The sequence below is a fragment of the Aquarana catesbeiana genome, linkage group LG06 (genome assembly GCF_042186555.1).
Source record: "Aquarana catesbeiana isolate 2022-GZ linkage group LG06, ASM4218655v1, whole genome shotgun sequence".
NCBI lineage: Eukaryota > Metazoa > Chordata > Amphibia > Anura > Ranidae > Aquarana > Aquarana catesbeiana.
This window is the reverse complement of record NC_133329.1, coordinates 60021261-60048191: the sequence shown is the minus strand read 5'-3', so window position 1 is coordinate 60048191 and position 26931 is coordinate 60021261. Positions and strand designations below refer to the sequence as shown.

Here is a 26931-nt window from a genome sequence, read left to right as displayed (position 1 = left end):
AAACAGTGCTATCAGTACACAGAGCCTGAAGTTAGTACAGAGTATAGCACAAAAGTGTCTTGGCTTTGGGGCTGGTCAAAAGCCCACTAGTGTTCCTCATACAACCTCGCTGAGTTGTGCCCGGGAGCAAAACCAAAACCTCCAAATTGTGTGTCTGGGCTCAGTGAGCAACGTCTATGGCAGGTATGTCCAAAGTCCGTGATTGGCCCGCGGTCCGTTTTTGAACGGCCCGCCTGGTTATCTAAACATATATATCTTTTGTGGCCCCCGACGATCTCCCAGCGCCGGGGCCACAAAAGATATATAGTCTGGCTGCCTCGGAGGGAGGAGGCTGGACGAGTGCCATGCACACAGGAGGAGAATTTCCTGTTTACACGGCAGCCTCTGTAATAGGAAGTCCCGTCTCCGGCGCTGCCATTGGACGACTGTTCTGTCCATCAAAGGAGGCGGGACTGTGTAAACGGGAGATTCTCCTGTAGGATATCTTTGGCGCTCGTCCCGCCCCCTCCATGTCCCCTCCAAGGCTGCACTGATGGCAATGGTGAGTGCATTCCTGGCAATGGTCGGTGCTGCATTCCTGGCAATGGTGAATGCATTTCTGGCAATGGTGAGTGCATTCCTGGCAATGGTGGGTGCATTCCTGGCAATGGTGGGTGCATTCCTGGCAATAATGGGTGCTGCATTCCTGGCAATGGTGAGTGCATTCCTGGCAATGGTGGGTGCTGCATTCCTGGCAATGATGAGTGCATTCCTGGCAATGATGGGTGCTGCATTCCTGGCAATGGTGAGTGCATTCCTGGCAATGGTGGGTGCTGCATTCCTGGCAATGGTGGGTGCTGCATTCCTAGCAATGGTGGGTTCTGCATTCCTGGCGATTGGTGGTGCTGCATTCATGGCAATTGGTGGGTCTGCAGATGGGCACTTACCCTTATTTTGCTTCACAGTTCACAGTTCTTTATTTAAAATTTTAAGGTTTTTTTCCTGAAACTTCCCTCTTAAAGTGAAGGTGCGTGTTATACGCCAATAAATACGGTATATCCAAATAATATGCCTGAGCTCATCTCTTTACTCACACACAGCCACAAAGGCAAGAGAATTCTTGTTGGGCAGTGTATTAGTGCTCGACCGAATTTTAATGGTTCAAATAATGTCAGGCAAAATGGTCGGCCCTCGCGCATGTTCACTTCAATAAATCTGGCCCTCTTTGAAAAAAGTTTGGACACCCCTGGTCTATGGGGACATGGAGATTATTCAGTATGCAATTTGTGTGGTGGTAGTGTGAGTACCACAAAACTGAAAATTGTGTGCTGGGGAATAATACAGAGGAAACACTGATGTGTGCTGGATCTCATTGCTAGAGAATAGTTTGTTCATGTAAATGGCGGCAGTAGGCAATGCCGGTTCGGGGGCTGAGGGGGTGTGCCAACCAAAAACCGCAGCAGTTTCTGGTTGCCACTCCCCCTCAGCCCCCGAACCGGCATTGCCTACTGCCGCCATTTTGACACCCAGTGGTTTGGTGACCCGGTCCAGTCGAGTGGTAAGTATGAGGTCGTTGTTCCATTGACCTCTCTTGCCAACCATCGCCTTTACCCCAATTTATTTAGTCACTTATATACCCTTACCATTTTCAAATACCTTTGTTATAGACACATGAATTATGCATTGGCCCCTGATGAGCGAGAAGAGACTCACGAAACGCGTAGGGTACCATTGATGCCACGTGTATGCCCATATTGTTGGGTATCTTAAGCTGGTCATACCATGGTCATATACTGCTGCAAGTCATGCATGTGTATTGTGTATTTTACCAATTCAGATGATGTATGTGTATTTTTTGTTTTTCAGCAATCCATCATGTATATTGCTTTTTATGGATGTATAAATTAAGTGTAATGAATTGTAGTTGTTTTTTTACTTATGCTTTAAACTAGGCCACTATGCTGGGTAACGCACATTCATTGCTGTTCCCAGTTGTTTTATATAGCATTCTGTGATCAATAAAACAATTTTATTGCACTTATTGTGGATGTGTCCCAAATCTCTCCCACCTCATTCAAAGTCCCAGGGCTGCCTTCCTTTTTCTTGCTGCATTTAGGGATGGAGGTGTCAGAGTGGTTTCTCCAGACCATTACCCCCCTTTTCTCTTGCGCTGGTGTGACCCGTTTTCAGCAGAGAGTGGGCTGAAGTCCGCCCTCTGATGTCACAGAAATCAGTCCAGGCAATGGGAGTCTGGATCAGCCAGGTGCCTGGACTGATACCGTCTCAGCGAGTCACTGAGAGCCTGAGATGGCCATTCTGCCCCCTCCACAGCTCAGCGCTCCAGTGAGCGTAGAGGGAAAAAAGCTGAGAGTTGTGAATGACAGTCTGCAGCTCTCTGATCACGTAACTCTGAAAACTGAGTGATCGGCGGTAATCGATCGCTCAGTTTTCAGTGCAGAGGCGCTGGGGGACAGATACAGCATTCATCTAGGTAAGTATGATTGTGGAAAAAAAAGAAACCCTTACTTCTCTTTTAAGGTAACATAAACGTGCCCAGATTTTGCATATGAAAAGGAAGTACCGTGAAGAATATTCTTTTTTTGTCCTTTAATGCAGTGGTCCCCAACCTTTTTGGCACCGGGGACCGGCATTGTGGATGAAAATTGTGCCAAGGCCCGAGGGAGGGGGGGGGGGGGGTCTAGGTGACTATGCAGTTTTTTGTGGCCAATTTGTCAGAAAAAGGCTGGTGTTAGCACTTCAATCATCACATCACCATGGTTAATATGATGTCAGGTTGATTGAAGCGCACTATTTTTATTATTATATTGTACTATAAAATGAGATAGTTCAACTCACCATAATGCAGAATCTGCCACCAGATTGCCACTTGCCACCTCGCCTGCCACCAGATGCAGATTCCCACAGTCACATGCCACCAGATACAGATTGCCACATGCCACCAGATGCAGATTGCCACAGTCACATGCCACCAGATGCAGATTGCCACATCCCACCAGATGCAGAGTGCCAGTCACTTGCCACATGCCACCAGATGTAGATTGCCACAGTCACATGCCACCAGATGCAGATTGCCACATGCCTCCAGATGCAGATTGCCGCAGTCACTTGCCACATGCCACCAGATGGAGATTGCACATGCCACTGTCTCCTGCCTCCTAGACGCAAATTGTCACTAAGCACAGAGGCAGTGCAGTGGAGTGGTGGGTTCCGCGTGAGAGAACAGCGGTGATGCAGGGCGGGCGGTGAGAGATGATGTCATCTCTCTGCTCCCCCGCTTCACCTCCAACAGTATACCGGCTGGGCTGTGTGGGCGGTGGGAGATGTTATCATCTCTCTGCTCGCCTGCTTCACCCCCAACAGTGTATCGGCGGGGCTGTGTGTGGGCGGAAGTGCAGTGTTGGTGGTGATCTATCGCCCCTCAGATTGTGGAGACTTTGTGGCCCGCCTGTAAACAGGCTGCGGCCCAGTAGTGGGCCGCGGCCTGGGGGTTGGAGACCCCTGCTTTAATGCATTCTTTCATGTTATATAGCTCCTCTAGACTCTTCATTGCTTGTTGTTGTGTAATTTCTTTCCAGTCCTCTGGAAACTCAGCTGGTTTAGCCTTGTATTCTTTCGCAAACTGGTCATTAAATTTCATTAAAATAAACTTCCAGTAATCAGAGGCATTGATGGTTGTATCAGCCTGAATGGCCCAGTCAGGATAGAATGTGCGGTAATCCTTGTAAGGGTAATAGACCTCTTCTGTGTATGAAAGACTGAATGCACCATTTCCATGCACATTGGTTGAACATATATCGTGACTCAGGATTTCTGTTATAGAATTTCTATATCCTCCTAATCCATCAGGTCGGTGCACTTCTGCAGAATGCTCTGTGTGATTTTTACCTCCAGCCTCACAGGGGACATTACAGAATGGACACAGCTTTCCACATCCAAAAACTCTGGTGAAGAGCTCATCTTGTGGGTTCAGTGTGAGCCTGGAGAGAACATCTTCTATATTTAAAGACCTCATCTCTCGTTTGATTTGTTCTTCTGTGTCAGTGAGAAATATCTTAATGTCACCAGAGAACTGACACACAGAGACCGTATTTTTAAACTCTATTACCTTCAAGTCATTTGATGAAATAACAAGATCTTTATTTAACATTTCACAGAATGTTTTTAAAAACTCTTGCACGTTTAAACAATTTTGAAGTTTTAAGTCATTTAGAGCTTCAACCACAACATTCATAATTGAAGTCAGAATTTTAGATCGCAGCTTCTCAATATCTTTGTTCTGCTTGTATTTATCTTTAATGTATTGTGTGATCCAGTCTTTCACAAACATCTCATAGTTCCTAATGTAATCAACATACTGTTTAAAGTCATTATCTTTCAGCAACTTTTTGAGCAAGGTGAACTGGAAAAACTTCCGGCTGCGGTATGTTGTGGAGTTTTCTCCTTGTACAATATCATCCACTATTTCTGTCCCAAGATTTTTATCAATGAATTTTATCAGTGCGGGTTTCAGGCAAATGTCACAGAAATCTTTTGCTCTGTTTTGGCAGTCATCTTTTTCATTAAAAAAATTCTGAAATATGGACAGATATTTTCCCTTGTGTTTCTCCAAACTGAGTTTTGGATCATTCTCTTGGATGAAATCTTGGTGCATTTTCTGAAGCACTGGTGATAATTTTCCTAAAATGTGAAGTTTCACATCCAACTCAAACATAGGAGTGGTGTGGAGCTGCTGTAGGTCGTTATGAAGCTCTTCTCTGATCATTTTTAACAATTCCTGACAGTAAGTCTCATGATAGTCCACTTTCAATTTTACTTTCTCTGTAACATAACTATTGCATTTCTTTAATAGAAGGAAATAAAGATTTTGATAGTCTGGAAAACCCCGGGCTATAAAAAATTTTTTAAAAGCATCTCTCTTTTTTTTTAAAGAGTTTTTTTCTACATGTATTTCTGCAGCTTTGAAGTCATTGTGTTTGAAGTAATTTAAATTATGTATTTCAACCATTTTTTCTGTGACAGCTCCAACACTGTGGCTCATGTCTCTCTTCAGTTGTCTCAGGATCTCTTGCTCAATATTACGTTCATTGAAGCTCCTCAGCTGCAGACGGGACAATGTGTCATTCCACATTTCTTCAAACTGGGACTTGACTCTCTCTTTATTTAAGAGAAACTTATTTTTTTTGTATTTACCCAAAAGACTAGTCACATTTTCCTCAATAATTTTAAGGAATTCTCCTTGAATTTCTTTAACTGCATTTTTTCCTTTCTGAATTTGTACAAGTTCTTCTATTCTGTTGCTTAGCTTGTTTTCTTGATGCTCTCTGAGAACTTTGACACTTGTGAAAAACTCTTCCCTGTATCTTTCTATTAGAGAGGCATTCTCAGTTCCATCCTCAAAATATTTTTCTAAAGATTTTCTCATAGTTGTCTCTTCTTTATGTACCTTGACACTTAAGTCATGTTTAAGATAGTTACAAAAGTTGCCCTGTGAACTGATTGCAGCTTTATTTTGTATCGTATTCTCAGTCTCCATTATCCAGTTATACATCACTTTGGAGAAATTCCATTGCAGATCATTGTACTTACTGGACAATTTCTCATAGGCCTCAGCAACAAGACAATTTCTGAAGTTAAAGATGAAGTTCTCGTGTTTCACAGCATTCCATAAACTTCTTATCCATGTAGAAAAATCGCACAATCTTTGAGGGTTATTTGACTTTTGAAAAAAATCAAGTAAATGCTTCTTAAGTTGGTTGATATTTTCACTGTAACCACTGTTCACTGAAGCCATTGGTGGTACACCATGCCAAAGACCAGGGATATACCACGTATGTTTCTCCATGTCATGGTCAATAACATCTGAAAATGACGTCACTCCAGTTCTTTTCTCCATCTTTGCTGCAAGTTGTGTCATCTCATTCAGTTGCTCACCGAATTTCTTTCTCTCTCTCATGTTCTTTTCATAAGCAGAAACATCACCCACATTCTGATGTACAAACTGGCAGTTAGGTTTTTTTCCAGCACTTTCCATCCGAAGAAATGCATGGACAACAATTTGCAAAACATCCTTCATTTCTGTTGTGTTCTCCATTGCCATATTGATCATTGTGATATCACTCAGTCCTATAACTAACGTTGCCAGTTCGTTGTCATGTTTATAACTGTCTTTCAGTGAAGCTAATTCAAGAGCTTTAAGTCCTTCAGTGTCAATTATGAGGATAAACTGACACCCCAGTTCCCTTTGGAAGTTTTCTTTCACTTTAATGAGAGTCATGAAGGCTCCTCGTGTGCATCGTCCACTGGCCACTGGGAACTGCAGACCAAACATGGTGTTCAGGAGGGTGGACTTTCCTGTGCTCTGTACCCCCAGTACAGTTATTACTCTCATTCTGCATTGACATTTCATCTTCTTATCAACCGCCTCTAGAACATCAGTTATCCATTGTAGGGGAATGTTAGAGGCATCTCCATCAATGAGTTCCAATGGAAACCCATCCAACAGAAGATCAGACGCTATTTCAGGGAGTTTGCAAAATTTTCTTTCACTAATTTTACCATCATTTACCATAAAATATTCAGCTTCATAAAACTGCGCAAGCTCCCTTAGGAAGTGTTCAATACCAAGGGAACTTTCAGATATTCTTTGGTCCAATGCTTTAATTTCCATACGATTGATGGATTGAATATTACATTTTTTTTTATATTCATCCTGTAACTTTGACAGATTGACCCGAGAGGATGAATCAAGGAGAATTTTTAGCCATTTCAGGAAAAAGTGTTTCTCCTGTGGGTTTGACTGTATGATTGCATCTATAAAAGTCATTATACCAGCGGGTGGAATGTGTCGGTTTTGTTCTTTAAGTAACTCTTTTCTTCTGTTGATGAGCTTTGCTCTGTAATGTTCTCCATCATCCTGATCAGTTTGGTGTTTCATTCTACATAATTCTTTTTCTGTTTTTGCAAGCTCCTTCCATAGATGTCCCTGAAGCTTCATTGTTTTTTCCTTGTATTTTGCCACATCCTGTATGTTTTTAGTGATTTCCAGAGCTCGACGTTTTGCTGTCTGACACTCCTTTGACATTTCATCCACATGGATGCCGAGCTCACTGGCGGTGTCAATCATCCATTCAAATTTCACAAAGCAATTATGTATCAGTTCTTTCATGATTTTTTGCACATGCTTTACCAAATTTGCATCATTAACTTTGCTTCTTTTTACAATTATTTGACTATCATCTAGGTTTAGAACTGGATATAGTTTTTTTTGTAATGTGCATTTTTCTATTTTTGAAGGATTTGTCAGAATAACAAAATATTTTGTTTTTGAATTATGAAGACTTGATAACAGCTGGTATTCTGTTTCACTAATACTGTCTGCAAAAATGAACACAGCTGATGATATCTGAGTTAGGAAAGAGAACTGAGTCCAGTTAGATAAAATGTCTCCTCTCAAATTCAGAACTGCAAGTGGGTCTGTAAAGATATCAGATATTTCTTTTCCAGAAGGAAAAAAACAGGACATCTCCACTAAACCATCTGATATTTTACGAGGGAGGTTTCCACCTTCCATATCTCTATGTACAAAATAGTCATAGTGTTGCTGACTTTGGGTTAGAAGTTGATTAATAATAGCAGACTTTGATAAACGGCAATTTTTCAATCTCACAAAGGAGTAAAATGGTAAAGAAATGTTTACCAGGTTGTCCTCCATGAAGCCCTTTGTCTCTTTTAATGACAGAGGCCTCCACCTTTTCACTATGTCCCTCATTGCCCAAATCATAAAGGTACAGTCTGGACCATCTGCAGATGGCAGTAAGATGGGCACAGCAAACTGGCACATGGCCATTTTGGACACAATCTCCTGCTGTAAGAAACTGTCTGAACAATGCAGAAGAGTACACTGGACATCCAGAGGGTGAACAAGACAAGAATCTGCATCCGAGATATTATCATCAAAATGTATAAAGCTTATGTCTGCATCCTTGCTAGATTCCTCCGGCTGCAAGTTTCGTGCTTTTACATTTAAAGCCATGAGATTATATAAGAAATACCAAGGAACATCTTGTACTCGTTGAAGCTTGATCCCCTCTAGATTTTCTTGCCCAATTTCTAAAATTTTGCCCAAGGTGAGTTTAGAATTCATGTAACTTTCCATCTTGAGCTGTACTAGAATCTTCTGAAAATCTTGTCTTTTGACTGGGGAAACAAAAAAAACCATAAACCGTTTCATTAAGACTGTACGATTGGTAGATAGAAATAGAGAACACTGTTATAATGGAAGAAATGTCATCACTTGATTAAGAAATGCTGTCTTTAAAATTTAGGATAGCTGAATTACTTTCAAACACATGCAAGCTTGTGTTTTTACTTTTGAATATACCTCTAAGATTGGTGATGGTCAACGTTAAAATAAGTGCAGCCGTTGACACATCCAGAGGGCACAATAGCAGCACATTATCGTACACTGAGGTGTATTTACTCAAGTTAGGAAGCCCATCCAAAATGATCACCCAAAAATGTTGGCCCTGCGGCATTCTTTGCAGCATATTGCAATTCACACTGAAGAAATTAGAGTACAACAACCCACAGTTTTTGTGCTTAGGTACCTCTGGTGCGTGTGCATTTAATTTAAAGAGGGAGTCCCGCAAAAGAAAAAAATGTAAAAGTCAGCAGCTACAAATACTGCAGCTACTGACTTTTGAAATAAGGACACTCGCCTGTCCCAGGGTCCAGTGATGTCGGCACCCGAGGCCGAATTGGTCCTCGGGTGCTGCCGCCGCCATTCTCTGTAAGGGAATCAGGAAGTGAAGTGCTGCGGCTTCAATTCCCGGTTCCCTACTGTGCATGCGCGGGTCGCGCTGCGCTTCCTAACTGGTCCCCGCTGTCTCTGGGACCCGTGTCCCAGCAGACAGCGCGGTGGGGACGGGAAGAGGCATAGACTCCTGTGGGAGTCTATGCCGGAAGTGGGTGCAAATACCTGTCTTAGACAGGTATCTGTACCCCCCTCCCCCCTGAAAGGTGCCAAATGTGACACCGGAGGGGGCAAGGGTTCCGAAAAGCAGAGGTTCAATTTTTGTGTGAACCTCCGCTTTAATATGTGCATGTATGTCGGCGTAGAGAGGCCCAATATTTTTTGGGAGGAAGGAATGCTTGGATAATTCTTTAATACATTACCATTTTTTAAATTTATTTTTTATCTTAAACCCAGGACCCTGCATTCACTATATCTGGTCTCCCACAGTACATAGAACATGAAAGTGCAATAGTTTTAGTAAATATAAACTGCTCAATACCTTTTCTCCTCTGCAGCATATAGCAATCTTGTGACCTCTGTTATAGGGCGTACACACGGTCGGACTTTGTTCGGACATTCCGACAACAAAATCCCAGGATTTTTTCCGACGGATGTTGGATCAAACTTGTCTTGCATACACACGGTCACACAAAGTTGTCGGAAAATCCGATCATTCTGAACGCGGTGACGTAAAACACGTACGTCGGGACTATAAACGGGGCAGTGGCCAATAGCTTTCATCTCTTTATTTATTCTGAGCATGCGTGGCACTTTGTCTGTCGGATTTGTGTACACACGATCGGAATTTCCGACAACGTATTTTGTTGTCGGAAAATTTTATCTCCTGCCCTCCAACTTTGTGTGTCGGAAAATCCGATGGAAAATCCGACCGTGTGTACGGGGCATTAGTGTCTGGTCAAAGCTTGTAGGAGGAGTTTTCATGCTGCATTGACTGTCCTTTCAGGATGCATCACCCCTGACCCTCTGTCTGGACAGTGCTGATTGACCCTATGCTGATCACATGCACTCTGCCAAGAAATACAAAAATTTCTAGCAATATACACCAAACTGAGCATGTGCAGCCTGACTCCTCTAACACTGTCTTATCTGGACATGTTTTGGAGTCAGTGGAAGACGGGGAGGATCTGTGCATACAGGATCAAACAACCTTTATACACAATGCAGATGATTAACCCATTAGGTTCCACAGTGAGTATAACAAGCATGCTTTAATGCATAGACAGACTAGACATGTGCAATTCGTTTCGGTCCGAATTGCAGTGTGAGGCAATAAATAAATAGAGCAATGCACAGTATCTAGTGGGAGTGTAAGGCAGGCCAAGAGCTTTATGTTGAAATGAATAATAGTAACCGCGCTCCCACTTATAATAATCACTGGTGGGCACTGGTTAGCTGCAGTGGCTGTAACTGTGTGGGACCGATGTTCCGTTTACACAAGCCTGTAATCGGCTTATTTTTTTCTCCTCACGCTGTCAACGTGAGGGGGAAAAAAAAGCAGATTACCGTCTTCTGTTTACATCACGTGATCATCTGTCAGCTGATCACTTGGTAAAGGGCCAGGATTCGCCCTTTACTCCGATCTGTAATTAGCCGAGTCCCAAGAACTTGGTGATTACAGAGCACGCTGCCCGCGTGCCACAGGGGGCGCATGGACAGTGTGAGCACGGGAAGACATCCATGTATGCCCTCCCGGCAATCTAAACCATGCTGCAGCTGTCTTTCGGCTATAGAGCGGGCATCGAGTGGCTACTTTCCTGTAAAGCCAGAGGCTGGTACAAGAAAGTGTCTGTATATTTATTTCAATAGGCCGTGTTCAACGCTTTGGTGCTATACAACGCATCGGTAAGAAGTGGATCCTTCCTAAAATTTCAGGAAGAGATCACCACAGCACTTTTGTATCCAGAAGGTGCCGTGGCCCAATCACTTCTCCTCTGCCTCCTACACACAATTTGATTGCACGTGAATCAGTGTGACGTGATTACAGGAGGCGGGATATTGTTACTGCGACCCGGGCAATTTGAATATAGCTCCGTGACACACGGAGGGGATCGCCGCTGATCCGGGCACAGGCAGGCTGCATGATGGGCACTGGTAGGCTGCTGGGCACTGGTAGGCTCCTGGGCACTGATGAGGCACAGGCAGGCTGCAAATGATGGGCAATGGTGAGGTTGCATTGATCTCCTGTACCATGTCTGCAGTCTCTGACCATCTCCTGTACCATGTCTGTAGTCTCTGACCATCTCCTGTACCATGTCTGCAGTCTCTGACCATCTCCTGTACCATGTCTGCAGTCTCTGACCATCTCCTGTACCATGTCTGCAGTCTCTCACCATCTCCTGCATTATATCTGCTAGAGGTGCACCACATGGAAATTCTGCTAATACTATTAGCAATATGTTATATAAAAATAAGTTTTATTCAACCACTTCAGTCTCGGACCATTTGGCTGCCAAATGACCAGGCCACTTTTTGCGATTCGGCACTGCGATGCTTTAACTGATAATTGAGAGGTCGTGAGACGTGGCTCCCAGACGTGGCTCCCAAACAAATTTGACGTCATTTTTTTCCCCACAAATAGAGCTTTCTTTTGGTGGTATTTGATCACCGGTTTTTATTCTTTGCGCTATAAACAAAAATAGTGTGACAATTTTGAAAAAAAAGCAATATTTTTTACTTTTTCCTATAATAAATATCCCCCAAAAATATTTAAAAAAAACATTTTTTTCCTTCAGTTTAGGCTGATTTGTATTCTTCTACATATTTTTGGTAAAAAAAAAATAGCAATAAGCGTTTATTGATTGGCGTGCGCAAAATTTATAGCATCTACAAAATAGGGGATAGTTTTATGGCATTTTTATTAATAATTTTTTTTTACTAGTAATGGCAGCGATCAGCGATTTTTATCATGACTGCGACATTATGGCGGACACATAGGACACTTTTGGTGCTTTTATGGGATCATTCACATTAATGCAGCGATCAGTGCTATAAAAATGCATTGATTACTGTGTAAATGTGACTGGCAGTGAAGGGGTTAACCACTAGGGGGCTAGGAAGGGGTTAAGTGTGTCCTAGGGAGTGATTCTAACTGTTAGGGGGCATGGCTACGAGTGACACGTCACTGATCGCTGCTCCCGATGAAAGGGAGCATACGATCAGTGACAGTGTGTCAGGGAAATAGGCTAGCAAACCAGCACAGGCAAGGCCGCGCTAACGCACATCAACGCACACGGGTGTGCAATGTTTCTACTAGGCGGACGCCTGGTGCCACATTCGGACGAATGCGCGTGCGTAGCAACGTCGCGATGTTACGAACGCACGAACGGAACGGTGTGCGTACGACGTGATACTACGCCTTGTCTATTTAAACGTCCCACTGATAGTGCCACATTGCTGGATTATACTGTCAGGACCTTGGTAGTAGACCGCCTGTCCAAAATGGCGCATTTTTTACCTATGAAAGGTACCCCCTCTGCCTTAGATACAGCAAAAATCTTTATTAAGGAAATTGTTCGACTACACGGATTACCAAATAACATCGTATCAGACAGAGGGGTACAATTTACTTCTAGGTTTTGGAGAAACCTCTGCAAATTACTTTCTATTGAAATGTGTTTGTCCACAGCTTACCACCCACAGAGTAACGGTCAGACCGAAAGGACCAACCAAACGCTGGAACAGTATCTGCGGTGCTTCTGTTCCTTTTCTCAGGACGACTGGATTCAACTATTACCTTGTGCAGAATTTGCTTATAATAACTCAGTACACACTTCTACCAACCAATCACCCTTCTGGGCGAATTACGGCTTCCACCCCTCATTCCTACCCAACGTCATTCCGGAATCTTCAGTACCGGCGGTTCAGGACAGAGTGGATTTCATCCATACTAATTATCAGACACTCCAGGATACCATGAAGAAGGCCCAAGAAGAATATAAGAAGCAGTACGATAGGAAGAGAAGAGCGAGCCCTACCTTTAAGATAGGGGACAAGGTCTGGCTCTCATCTATAAATCTCAAGCTACCATGCCCATCTCGGAAATTGGGACCCAAGTTCCTGGGTCCTTTCGAGATCAAACGCGAAATCAACCCTGTAGCCTTTGAACTCACTTTACCCGAATCTTTCAAGATCCATCCTGTTTTTCATGTGTCACTTCTTAAACATGTTGTTTCTAGTCCTTTTCCAGGGAGAGAAGAAGTGCCCCCACCTCCGGTCCAGGTTGGAGATGAAGCAGAATTTGAAGTTGAATCTATCCTTGACTGTCGTCGGAGAGGTAGGACAATTCAATTTCTAGTCAAGTGGAAGGGGTATTCTGCAGAAGAGAATTCTTGGGAGCCCGCAAGTTATGTACACGCTCCTAGGCTAATTCAGAGATTTCGCAGTAGGTACCCCGAAAAATGGGCACGTTTAGGCATCCGGAGGCTGCCCCTTGGGGGGGGGCACTGTCAGGGAAATAGGCTAGCAAACCAGCACAGGCAAGGCCGCGCTAACGCACATCAACGCACACGGGTGTGCAATGTTTCTACTAGGCGGACGCCTGGTGCCACATTCGGACGAATGCGCGTGCGTAGCAACGTCGCGATGTTACGAACGCACGAACGGAACGGTGTGCGTACGACGTGATACTACGCCTTGTCTATTTAAACGTCCCACTGATAGTGCCACATTGCTGGATTATCGTCAGCTCTTCCTGTGTTCCTGTGATTGTGTTTCCTGTTGCCCTGACTTCCTGTTGTCCTGACTTCCTGTTGTCCTGACTTCCTGTGTACCGACCTGGCTTGTTATCGACTCCTCTGGATCTCCTGGCTTATTCAACCGGCTTGCTTCTGACTCTCCCTGCCTGCTTCCTGCATCTGACCCCGGCTTGGCTAAACGGACTCCGCATTCCTCTGTCTCCTGTACCTGGACTTGTTGCTTTGATTCTCGGACTGCTTACTGTGTTTGACCCCCTGGCCTGGCTTCTGATTTTCCTATTGGACTTCCATTGGTCCCCTCCTCGGACCCTAAGCACGTTGCCTCTACGGACTTTCTCTATCAAGCCATCAACACCGGCTCCTACTTCCAGGCAACCCGTGCTTCTGTGAGCACCACATCCCTGTACCATATTCAGGGTTGTGCTGCACTCGGCCGCAAGGGGAGCCCTCTCAGCAACTCGGTCTCCTACCAAGGTCCTGACACAGTGTCACTAGGCAGAACGAGGAGATGCTTGTTTACACTTGCCTCTCCCCGTTCTGCAGCTCTGTGACCCGATCGCGGGACACCGGCGGACATGGACACGGTCACGGAGCTCGTGGCAGCGCGCGCGCACACACACGGGGGCAAATTCAAAGTGATGGAAATATACATCTATTTGCCTGTCCGTGCCATTCTGCCGTCGTATATAGTTGTGAGGTGGTCGGCAAGCAGTTCAAATATATAAAAATATTTTTTTTAAAACAGTAATTTTTGGTATCAGTTTCGGTTTTCGGCCTAGTGTATTTTTCATTTTCGGCACGGTTGCGGCACCAAAAATCCCACTCGGTGCACCCCTAAAATTAATCACCGCACCTTGGGACATTGCCACCATAAATGGTATATCGTTCCATCTTGCCCACAACCTCAAAAGCAGTTTGGAGAAGCTCCCGAAACATATGTAGCCAGTCTGGTCGGCACCATATACCATCTTAAAAGGACCTTATAGTTTGCCCCTATAATAGAGGTGTTAATAAGTGATTTGGAAGCTGCTTGGGCAATCGATTGGCACTCCTCTAGTTTGAGGTTTTCTTGGAGGTCTTGCTCCCATTTGACCGTGTAATCTTGTTTGACTGACTGAGGTATGCATTAGGATAGAATACAATTCAAACATATGTCCTTTAATTTTATCATATTTATGACATAGATATTCCATGGGCGACATGGTCGTCAGATCACTATTGCGAGATAAAGTGTTTAGGTAGTGTTTCAATTGAATATACCGATATTGTTCAAAATCTGGCATCTGGTATTTATCTATTAGGGTCTGTTTAGTTAACATGCCTTTGTGATCACAAATGTCTGCAATGCGCAGGAGCCCTTTATTGGTCCACCAGTTGAAATTATGAGGAGTGAGGCCTGGGGTGACATCTTTGTTTTACAACAAAGGGGCCAATGGGCCACGTGGGGACTAGAACAAATGAGATTTAGATACTCTATCCCAAATGCTAAATGATAGGGAGAGAGAGGGGCATAAAATCATAGGTCGGCCCCGAGCCAGTATCCACATGATATGGGATATCAAATTGGATGGAGATGAATGTGATTCTATATGCAGCCACAATGAGTGGGGCTGAGAGGAGTGGAACCTGATAAACTGGGACAGTTGAGGGGCACAGAAATATTTGAGCAGGTCAGGGACTCCTAGACCACCCTTCATGTTTGGGGTAAATAATGTGCGTCTATTAAGCCTATGCCTCTTGTCACCCCAGAGAAACTGAAAGAGCTTTCTTTGAAAATGTAATAAATCGGTTCTGACCAGAGCAATAGGCAAAGTGTGAAAAAGGTACGGAATCCTGGGAAGTATATTCATCTTTATAGAGTGTTAGTCTGCCGAACCACGATGGAGGATGGATCTGTAAGTTAATCAAGTCTGCTGTTAAGCGCTTATAGAGTGCAGGGTAATTTTGGGAATACAGGGTGTGTATGGAGGGAGTTAGACATATACCTAAATAGGAGAGAGCGGCAGGTTCCCAAGCAAACTTATATAGAAAGTTCCAAAGGTTTCCTTACTGCGCTATCCCAAAGATAAAACTAATAAATGCAAGACACACGCATTAAAAATAACATTCAAAATAATAAGCTGTGCTATGTATCAAACTTGCATGAATCTTTGTAAGTCATGCCAATACACATATGTATGAAACAGTGTTCAATATCACCCGTGATCAGTGCACAAAAAAAGGAAAAGTGAAAAAATATCAAAATATTCCAAAAAGCTTCTATTTATATGTATAAGTGCATCACAAAAAAAAAAAAAAATATTATGAATTAATATTTAAAAAAAAAACAATAAGTCCACTGAAGCAGACACTCTCCCAGAGAATGGATTAAAGACGTTTCTTGGATAGTGACATGCAGTTCCAACACAGGACGTATTGAGTGTGAGGATATGTGGAACAAAAGGTGCCTCCACCACAGATACTACTGCCGCTTACCAGCTCCCTAGGCCTAATAAAAATTATTTAAAAAAAAAAAAAAATGTATTTACTGCTGAACATACATCTACCTAATTGTATGTGCAATATTTTTTTATATAAATAAAATTTTATAAAAGGGATTACACTATGGATGCTTTACATTTCTTCCCGGCATATGAACGAATATACATCATACGGGATGACATCTCTTATTGAAAGTGGGGGAAATCTTTCTGGCGCTGACAGCTACCACAACACCCGAGGCTGAGTAAAAGCCTAAGGCATGTTGGGTCTGTGAAAGGAGGCCTAGGGAGCTGGTAAGAGGCAGTAGTATCTGTGGTGGAGGCACCTTTTGTTCCACATATCCTCACACTCAATACGTCCTGTGTTGGAACTGCATGTCACTATCCAAGAAACGTCTTTAATACATTCTCTGGGAGAGTGTCTGCTTCAGTGGACTTATTGTTTTTTTGAAATATTACTTCATAATTTTTTTTTTTTTTGTGATGGACTTATACATATAAATAGAAACTTTTTGGAATGTTTTGATATTTTTTCACTTTTCCTTTTTTTGTGCACTGATCACGGGTGATATTGAACACTGTTTCATACATATGTGTATTGGCATGACTCACAAAGATTCATGCAAGTTTGATACATAGCGCAGCTTATTATTTTGAATGTTATATAGAAAGTTGGAGGGCTTTCATTATCCAATCCGGTAGGGAGATATTTAGTGCTCTGGATTTTTCCTGATTAATTGAGAGGCCAGAGAGCCGTGGGAAGGGCTGTAATATGCCATAGAGATTGGGAAGGGTGGTGATGGGCATGGAGACCATCAGTAGGATATCATCCGCAAAAAATGCGCATTTATGTTACCTGTGCCCACATTCTATACCTTTTTTTGTCTGGGCACTCGAGGATTTTGATAGCTAATGGTTCTATAGCCAGTACAAACAATAAAGGTGATCATGGGCAGCCCTGGCGAGTCCCCCTTTGAATTGGAAAGGAGTTAGCCATTAATCATTAAAGACGCTGTAGGGAAACTGTACAGCACTTTTTGAGCCGTCAAAAACTGCGGACCAAATTTGTATCTAGATAAGACATAGAAGAGGAAGTCCCATGATAAAGAATCAATGGCCTTCCGAATATCTAGGGATAGCAGCATGCCTCGTCCAGGCCCCTTCCCATCCCAATCTGAAAGGACAGCTGAAATAATTATTCTCCTGGTCTGGTCAGACGCCTGGCGGCCAGGAATGAATCCTGCTTGATCAGGATGTATATAACGTGCAAAAAAAGAATTCAGTCTACAGACCAATATTTTGGGCATTATTTTCAAATCCACATTTATCAAGGCTATTGAGCGGTAATTGGAGCAATCTCCATGGTCCTTACTTGGTTTCGCTATGACGTGTATATACACCATATTTTCATGAGCTGGGATGCAATTTCCCCTACGGATGTCATTAAAATAGGCGCATAAGTGAAGGATGAGAATCTTTTGATATTTCCTATAGTATTGACCCGAAAAGCCGTCGGGCCCAGGGCCTTAAATGGATGTAGGGATTTAATGGTCATTTTAATTTCTGGCTCGGAAAATTCTCCTTCCATAAGCTCCGTATGGGCTTGCTGAATAAGCTTCCCCTGAACGGCAGCCTTATGGGCAGCCCAGTTTTTCAGCTGGAGATTTCTCCGGCGATAAATTGTCCCGAAAGAACGCACATACTTCAGTTTCTGTTTCCGAGTACAAGATGGGATCATTTAGCATGAATGCATTGAGGCGCCATGGAGAAGGACAGGGCTTCATCCATAGATTAGAGAGCGATAATTTAACGGGGGAATAATCCGACCATGGAACAGTCAGGATCTTTGTCGATATCATATATGGTAATAACGTTGTGTGAGTGAATATTTGATCTAGGCGTGAATACGTTTTATGCACATGGGAGAAACAAGTGTAGTCCCTGGCGGAGGGATTGTCTTCCCACCAAGCGTCAACCAGACCATAAAGTTGTAGCAATAGAGCTAACTTGTTGCTATTCTTGGGTACTAGTTTGAGAACTGCTCTAACAGAATCAGATCTGTTTAAAGTACAGTCAAGAGGGATTTTACTATCTCCCCCCCCAAAATCCCCTGTCCTTGGACCTTAGGCATTAAGACCTTGAGCATGGTGGTAAAGAATTCCACCTGTCCCGAGTTAGGGGCATAGTAGGAGATCAGGGATACTAGCTGATCGTGGATATGGCCAACCACCATAACATATCTACCAATTTTATCCTTTACTACGGTGATGGAGGTAAAGGGAGTCCTTTTTGAAAAGTATATTGCCACCCCTCTTTTCTTTTCGCTGCCCAATGAAAGGTAGTATTGTGGGTATTTGGCGCTAAGATACCTGGGGGCCGAAGTTTTATAAAAATGTGTCTCCTGTAATAACAGGATGTCAGCTTTCTATTTATGATATTAATGGAAGGCCATAGTCCTCTTGGTTGGGGAGTTAAAGCCATTTATGTTAAGGGTAAAAATGGAATATGTGGAGTCCTGTGTCTCATCCATCATGGTGGGGCAGAGCACTCTCAGCTGGATATTTGTATGATGTGGTCAGGAGCCAAACGTTGGATATCGCAGCAATCTTCTCTTGTTGGGGTGGGCCGTCAGAACCAGAGCCCGGGGTCAGAGTCCAATGTGAGGGTAGGAAGGGAAACATAGAAAAAGGGTAAGAAAGTGAAAGCGAAAAGGAGAACATGTTATATGGCCATTTGACAGTTATGCAAAGTATTATAGTCATTAAATCGTACAAGTAGCAATGGGCTGGAGCCCTCCCTGGGGTCAAAGCCCAGGGCTCAAAACATGAAGTTGCTTCCATCATCTGGTAAACTCAAGATCATAGGAAGGGCATGTGTATTCACCCCGGCTCAATATCAAAAACTCAAGAATAAAAATCAGAAGGCAGGTATAGGTGAGAGAATTGGCTAAAAAGCAATAAACTCATCTTCAATGGTTAGGTAATGTCTGGGTGTTATCCAAGGTCCATTTAGGGTAAGCCCAAATCAAATAAAGCACACCTTGTGGACTGCGGATCAACCAATAAAACCATAGAGCAGTGACCAAGGTTAATCTATAATTATATAATCAGTTATCAGAACAGTAAACTTATCAACAATTAACTGAAGAAGGACGTGGTGAGTACGGAGTGGTAGCGGTCATACCACTACGATCAACAGGCGGGATCAATCCCCTGCACAGTGTAGATTTGAGTAATCCCCCAGGAATGCCATGGGGGAAAGGGGTGGCAGTTCCTTCAGGTGTTGGGTGGGGACCTTCTAGCTGGTTGTGACCTCTGTGCCGACCACAACGGGGACAGGGGGCGCTGAGGGGAAGATGTTTGCGGTTTCTCTGGAAATGATGCCCAACTCCAGCAGCAGATCTTCTCCATCTTAGAAAGTGGGGTTTGCCTCTATAAGTGAAAGACAGTTTAAACGGGAATGACCATCTATATCTGATCCGTTGATTGAGTAGTTGCTGCAGTAGTGGCTTCAGGTTTCTCCATTTCTGAACGGTCGATGGAGCAATATCATTGAATAATTGTATGGGCGCGTCATAGAGGAGTAAATCCTGCTTATTTCTGTCTGCCAGCCTTATTTTTTATTTTATTTTGTAGTAGTGTGGTTTGGCAATTACATCTCGCGGCAGACCATCTGCCCTAGGGGCCGTCAGGGCACGATGAATCCTATCAATTTCCATCTCATGGGGGGGAATATCTGGAATCAGGTTTTTCATGAGTACATGTATGGCTCTCTCTAGATTCGTGCAGTTTTCAGGGAGCCCCCTGATGCGCACGTTATAGTGGTGTGACCTGTTCTCCAGATCTTCTGCTTTAGCGTTGGCATTCGCCAGCCTGTCCTGGAGCTCAGTGATCATAGTAGAATTTTCATTGACCTGTGCGGATGTGTTATCAACTTTGATTTCAATGGCCTCAAATCTGTCTCCTATGCTCTGGATATCTCGTTTGAGATCAGTAGTGATAATAGAGCAGGCTTTGGATAGCTCTTGCTGGAGTATGGTGGAGAATTGGGCCAGGGGGACTGCGTCTCCTGCATATGGGGCCTGCAGAGGGTTTAGGTTCGTCCTGTTCAGGGCTGGATTGGCTAAACAGCGAGTTGGCCATTTCAGCCATATTTATGTCCATAGAAGATGCTGGGGAATCTGCAGCCTCAGTAGCGCATAGAGGATTAGCAAGGGAGGGGGACACTGTAAATGACTCACCCCGCCTCCATCTGCTGCTCATATGTAGATGGAGGTGAAGGTGATCGTGATAGGAGTTGAGAGGGGCCCAGGCTGCCTTGTGTCTCTCGTCTTTCCACTGCCATCTTGGAAAACTGTACAGGGACAGGAGGGGGGCGCACCTCTCTGCTCCATTTGTCCTGTTTATATTGCCGTTTCACCAGCTCTCCGGATCCCCGCCGGAGCATCACCCTCCCAGGATGGTGAACGGGTGGGTGAGCACTCTCTAGCTCTGCTTCTGCCCGCTGTTATCACTGTGTTGAGCTGGCGGTGCAGGGTGCTCACTCACTGCATGACAGATCCTGAGCCCGCACGCATGCGCACTCCATTTCAATTTTCTAAACCTTGTGACAAAGTCTCAAAATACTCACCATGCCTCTTATTAAATTCCTTGAGGTGTCTGCTTTCCGAAAAGGGGTCATTTTGGGGAGTTTTGTGCCATCTTGGGATTTCAGGGCCTCCAAAACTGTGACAGGTAGTGAGGAAGTGAAATGAGTGAAAAAAAAAAAAAAAAAGAAGAAGTTTTTTTGTCATTTTCCAGAAACTTGTGGCAAAAAATAGAGTATTATATGGGCTCAACATGCCTCTCAGCAATTAGCTTGGGATGTCAACTAGGGATGGGCGAACGGTTCGGCCCGAGCATAAGTTTGGGCTGAACTTTCGTTATTCGGTCGTTCAGGAAACAGCCGAACTTTCAGGACATTCGACCGTTTGTTCGCCACCCCCCAACCGACCACAATGCATTGCGGTGCTGAACAGTGCTTTGCAAGCCCTGATTGGCTGAAGCAGTGAAAGCTTCAGCCAAATAGGGCACAGAGCACTGTCAGAGTCATGATTGGACACTGTCATCATGACTTTATCCAATCATGGCTCATTCCCACCCCACAGTATAAAAGTATTCTTTCAATTGCAGCCATTATCAGTGTGATTTCGGCATGGACAGAGGTAGAACAGGGCTCTGTTCAGTGCTATTAGTTAGTTACTGTGCTATACTGTGCTATTTTGCTTCAATTGTCAGTGTAGAATATTAGTTTAGTGTCAGTCTAGGGATAGTGTGAGTGTAGTGAGGAGGACCATCATTCAGCTTTGCATAGTGTTCAGCTAGAGTAGGGACAGCTCAGATAGTTTCACTGTAGTGTAGTGAGACTGTGTCAGTAATCTTGACATTAGTGCAGCGGTTCTCAACCCGGGGAATGATTGCCGATTCCCAGGGGGTTGCGAATGCTATTCCAATCTGCAAGGCTGGCCGAGACAGACCCGAAGTTACTGTGTGTACTAGACATCACTTCCAGAAGAGGAGAGACCGCACGGAAGTGACGTTCCGTCGCTGCCATCTTGGTACTCTCGTCCGCAGTAAGGCTACAGTTAGATGTCGGTAAGTATTTTTTTACCAGTAAACTGAGCTGACATACTATATAAGGCTTATATAGTATATCAGCTCAGTTTACTGGTAAAAATACGTGTAAAATACAAGACTTTGGTGGGTGTAAAAAGATGTCCGCTTGCCGACTTCTAACTGTAGCCTTACTGCGGACGAGAGTACCAAGATGGTGGCGACGGAACGTCACTTCCTCTCCCGAAACGTCACATCTGGTTAACACATTAGACGGGTTGCTGATTCTGACGGAACACCTGAGTGTCTTTAGTAAGTCAGACACTAATTAATTAAAGCATTTTTGTACTGTGGCAATCAATACATAGATTGTGAATAAATAAATATGACATGACTATGCAAGAAAAGAATTATTATGGAACAAGACATATCATTTATATATAAATGTCCCAGTTGGTTCCTCAAAAGTGGTTATTCTGTGCCAGTGCTAGATACATGTTTGGGTGCTATACACTTTGTATATCTAGCACTGGCACGGAATAACCACTTTTGAGGAACCAGCTGGGGCGTTTATATATAAATGATATGTCTTGTTCCATAATAATTTTTTTCTTGCATAGACACGTCATGTTGAACGTAAAGCAGAGTTCCGCCAAATTTCATTATTTTTTTAAAGTCATCAACTACAAATACTGCAGCTGCTGACTTTTAAAATAAGGACACTTACCTGTCCAGGGCGCCCGCGATGTTGGCACCCAAAGCCGATCTGTCCCTCGGCTCTCGGGTGCTGCCACCGCCATCTTCGGTAAGGGAATCAGGAAGTGAAGCTTCGTGGCTTCACAGCCTGGTTCCCTGCTGTGCATGCGAGACTCACGCTGCGCTATCCCACTGGTCCCTGCTGTCTTCTGGGACCTGTGTGTCTCCCAGAAGACAGCAGGGGGACGGAGAAGGTGCCGGACGTGGCGTAGATAGCCGCAGGTGGCTCGGCTATCTATGCCTGGAAGTGGGAGAAAAATACCTGTTTTAGACAGGTATCTGCTCCCCCTTCCCCCTGAAAGGTGCCAACCGGAGGGGGGGAAGGATCCGAAAAGCGGAAGTTCCATTTTTGGGTTGAACTCCGCTTTAACATCATCAATCCATTGTGAATAAATAACAGATTTATAATTAACAGATTTATAATATTTTACACATAGGTTGGCGCAGTTATTCTTGTGTACTAATAAAAACCTATATGGTGTCACTAAAGTGCTCCATGCAAAGTATTGGTAAAGGGATCTTCTCCCATGGACAATATAGATTACAAACAAGAAGTGCTCTGTGCTGGCAGTTATCTTGCCCAAATATGATTTAACAGCGCTTTTCTGGTGAGGGATAGTGGCCCTTTAGGTGGGTCCTAGTAGTTCCTATAATGGTCTCCTCTTGTCTCTGTGCCGCTCACATGTCTCTCGGGGTCAGTATTATACACTCCGCACTCCTCTCCCCAGTACACGGACTCTGCACACCGCTCCCCGGATCTCTTCCTGCCCAGCCAGGCACACCACACACTTCACTGCATTCAGAGTCAGAGAGCAGTCCAGAAGTTGTTTGTGTTGTTTTATTGAGGGGTTAAACTCGGATGGGGATTGGGAATATAGGATGCCCACTTAATCAAAGGATAGTTAGAGTAGGACCAAAACTATGTACACTCCTTCTGCCTCCTGCACAACTCTTGCTTGCAGAAACTCTCCTCTTCCTCCAGCACAAACTCATAGAACTACAGGTCCCAGGATTAGCTAGATAGCACAATTTTTGGTGGATCTGACACAGACTTGCACAGCCAGAAAGAGAGAACCGCCCTTTGCAGGCAGAGGCCCTCTGACCCCTTTAGCGTAGCAAAAATGTTCCTGTGCTAGCTATCTCACTTGTGGCTACTGAGCCCCGTACACCTCTTCAGGCACTGCCAGCCCTCCTGGCTGCAACTGCCCCTTTCTCCTGCCCACTCCACAGTCCTCCTGACTGACCTTGCATCCATCCCAGACAGCTACCAGTCCCATCAGGCATGCTCTTCAGTCCTCTGACTGTGAACTCACCAGCCAACATGGCTGCTTCCTCCATGGAGACTCCCAGGCAGTGTTCTCCTGCTGTCCTCAACCTTGCTCCCGATGCCTTCAGGTGGAACTCCAGGGAAGATAACACTGCCATCTATGATGTGCTCTGTCACTAACATCACACTGCAATGTTTGGTATCTCTGAGTCCCCTGTAGCAGTTTTATCACCTGTTGGCCCTGCCAGTACAGCTATTATTTTTCCAGTTACTGTAGGAGGGTGACAATGCTCCATGTTCTGCAGTGAAATCGCACAGCAGCCGTGTCACCCTGTAGGCAGGGTAGTCTTAGGTGAGTAAGATTTTATGATTTGCATATAAGCAGCTTGTTGATCAGACTCACGCTGTCTGAGAACTTGGTGTGGTCCACTATGATGTAAATTTGTGGCTGAGCACATGAATTTTTGAGAGGGAATTTAACTTTTGTAATTTTTTCTGTAGATGGGTAAGGCAAGAGACATGGGTGAGATTTTGGGAGTCTTAAAGGGGTTGTATAGGTTCAATTTTTTTAAATAACAAACATGTTATACTTACCTCAACTGTGCAGTTCGTTTTGCACAGAGTGGCCCTGATCCTCCTCTTCTGGGGTCCCACAGTGGCTGTCTCGGCTCCCCGCTAAAGCTAACCCCATCTGGGAAGCGCTTTCCTAAGTGGGTTAGCTTGCGGGCGCGCTCCCGTGTCAGACAGTTGGCGCCCATAGACGCCAACTGTATGACTCGTTCCCGCCCCCCGGTGGCCGCGTCATTGGATGTGATTGACAGCAGCGCGAGCCAGAGGCTGTGCTGCTATCAATATATCCAATCAACGGCCAGACTCAGTGGAGAAGAGGATGCCTGTGGATGCGCACAGCAGGTGATAGGGCCCAGGTAAGTAAAACGGGAGTGCTGGGGGGCCCATGACAGAGAGGTGTTTTTTCACCATAATGCATCGGATGCATTAAGGTGAAAAAACACGAGGGTTTACAACCCCTTTAAGCGTTAATAATAGTCTATGTTATTGAAGCTATTCTATGATAATGGATCATAGAGAGAAGAACCTTAAGAAGAGAAGCTACAGTGATGATTTTTTCAAGTATGGTTTTACTTCAATAGTTGCAGCAGGAATTGAGAAACCGCAATGCATTATTTGTAATAAAGTTCTATCAGCCCAAACTATGAAGCCCAACAAACTGAAATGTCATTTTAATACCAAGCATCCAAGCTTTGCTGGCAAGGATATGCAGTATTTTAAAAACAAAGCTGATGGTGTCAAGAAAAGCAGACTTGATACTGGCGGCAAGTAACACAAGCAAAACCTAGCAGCCATTGAAGCTTCATATTTGGTGGCTCTTAGAATCGCCAGAGCCAAGAAGCTTCACACCATTTAACATTGATTTGCTGTTGCCAGCAGTCAAGGAGATTGTTTGCGTTATAAATGGAGCCGAATTTGTTACGAAATTGAGTGCAATTTCCTTATCTAACGACACTGCCAGCAGGAGAATAGATGACATGTCTGCTGATATTATTGATCAGGTAATCCAGGAAATGAAATCTGCTCCATTTGGAATATTTAGCATCCAGCTTGATGAGTCTACAGATGTTGCAAACTGTTCTCATTTACTGGTTTACGTGAGGTATATTCATGATGGCGACTTTAAAGATGAGTTTCTTTTTTGCAAAGCTCTTGAAACAACAACTACTGCATGTGATGTATTTGACACAATTGGTTCATTTTTGGAAAAACACAAGATCTCTTGGGAAAAGGTTTGTGGTGTTTGCACAGATGGTGCTCCAGCTATGCTAGGCTGTCGGTCTGGATTTCAATGTTTGGTATTGAATGAATCACCAAAAGCCTTTGGAACTCACCGTATGATTCATCGACAAATGTTAGCAAGAATACGCTGCCACAAGAGTTACAAAAAGTAATGAAAAGCTTCATAAGTGCCGTCAATTTTGTAAAAGCGAGTGCTCTATATAGTCAACTCTTCGAAACTTTGTAATGAATTGGAAGCTTCCGCTAATGTTCTGTTTTTTCACACTGAAGTGAGATGGTTGTCAAGAAGAAAAGCTTTAAAATGTGTTTTTGATCTTCGTAATGAACTAAAAACATTTTTTAATCAGAAAGCAAAACCGCAGTTTGAAGCACTTTTCAGCGATGAAAATGAACTTCAGAAAATAGCTTACTTGGTTGACATCTTTGCAATCTTGAACGACTTAAATTTATCACTTCAAGGGCCAAATGCAACATGCCAAGATTTGTCTGAAAAGATCCGACCATTCCAAATGAAACTTCAACTTTGGCAACAAAAATTGAATGAAAATAGAATTTACATGTTGCCCAATTTATCTGCTTTCTTTGAGGAAAATGACATTAAACTTGACAAAAGGATTAAAACAATAAGTTCTGTCAAAGAACACCTGCAAATGCTTGCGGACATTGTAATTTTCCTGACACCCCGTTTGCACTTGCTAGAAGTCCATTCACAGTCAAAGTTGAAGATGTTCCTGAGAATGCACAAGAGGAGTTCATTGATCTCATCACCAGTGATGCAGCAAAAAATGATTTCTCTTCCATGTCCGTTAATAAATTCTGGATCAAGTGTTTGCAGTCATATCCTGTTCTGTCTGAGATTGTGTTGCGCCTTCTTCTTCCATTTCCAACAACATATCTTTGTGAAACAGGCTTTTCAAGCTTGTTGGTTATCAAGTCTAAATACAGAAGTAGACTTGTCGCAGAAGATGATCTTCATTGTGCTTTTGCAAAGACTGTCCCGAGAATTTCTGATCTGGTGAGAAAGAAGCAACCTCAGCGTTCGCACTGGCGCTTTAGTTTTTTGATGCATGGTTTCGCAACAATTTTGTAGCAATGTCGTTTACTGTTAATATATTAAGACCGTCTAATTAAGATTGTTACAGTTGTTACGCTTTGTTTTCACATGATTATACAATGCGGTGAATACAGTTCAATACACAATGAATAAATAAACGCAAGTCGTAAACATTTTATTCATTTGTTACCTATATTGTTAATTAAAAATAAATATTTTGCACTATATATTACGGATTGTTTTTGTGATTAATTTCTATGCTTTAAGATGCTGAATTTGTTAGAATGAAAATACATCCTGCATATCAGATATTTATATTTCGATTCATAACAGTCGCAAAATTACAGCAATGAGGGACCAACGAAATTAATTTTACTGTTAGAGGTCCCCACAACTTGGAAAATGTTATCAAGGGGTCACGGCACTAGAATGGTTGAGAACCACTACATTAGTGTATAGCTA

The 26931-nt window shown here is 43.6% G+C and overlaps 1 protein-coding gene and 1 pseudogene across 1 annotated transcript; one reads left to right on the top strand and one right to left on the bottom strand.

Annotated features, from left to right (window-relative positions):
- Positions 1-2726: 2726 nt before the first annotated feature.
- On the bottom strand, positions 2727-23761 carry LOC141147970 (up-regulator of cell proliferation-like). The gene is made up of 3 exons (XM_073635127.1): positions 23650-23761; positions 4943-8196; positions 2727-4840 (listed from the first exon to the last, which is right to left on the bottom strand). The coding sequence occupies exons 1-3, from the start codon at positions 23759-23761 to the stop codon at positions 3419-3421; spliced, it is 4788 nt and encodes a 1595-aa protein (XP_073491228.1). The 3' UTR covers positions 2727-3418.
- A 917-nt stretch (positions 23762-24678) lies between these two features.
- On the top strand, positions 24679-26505 carry LOC141147969 (SCAN domain-containing protein 3-like; annotated as a pseudogene).
- Positions 26506-26931: the final 426 nt, after the last annotated feature.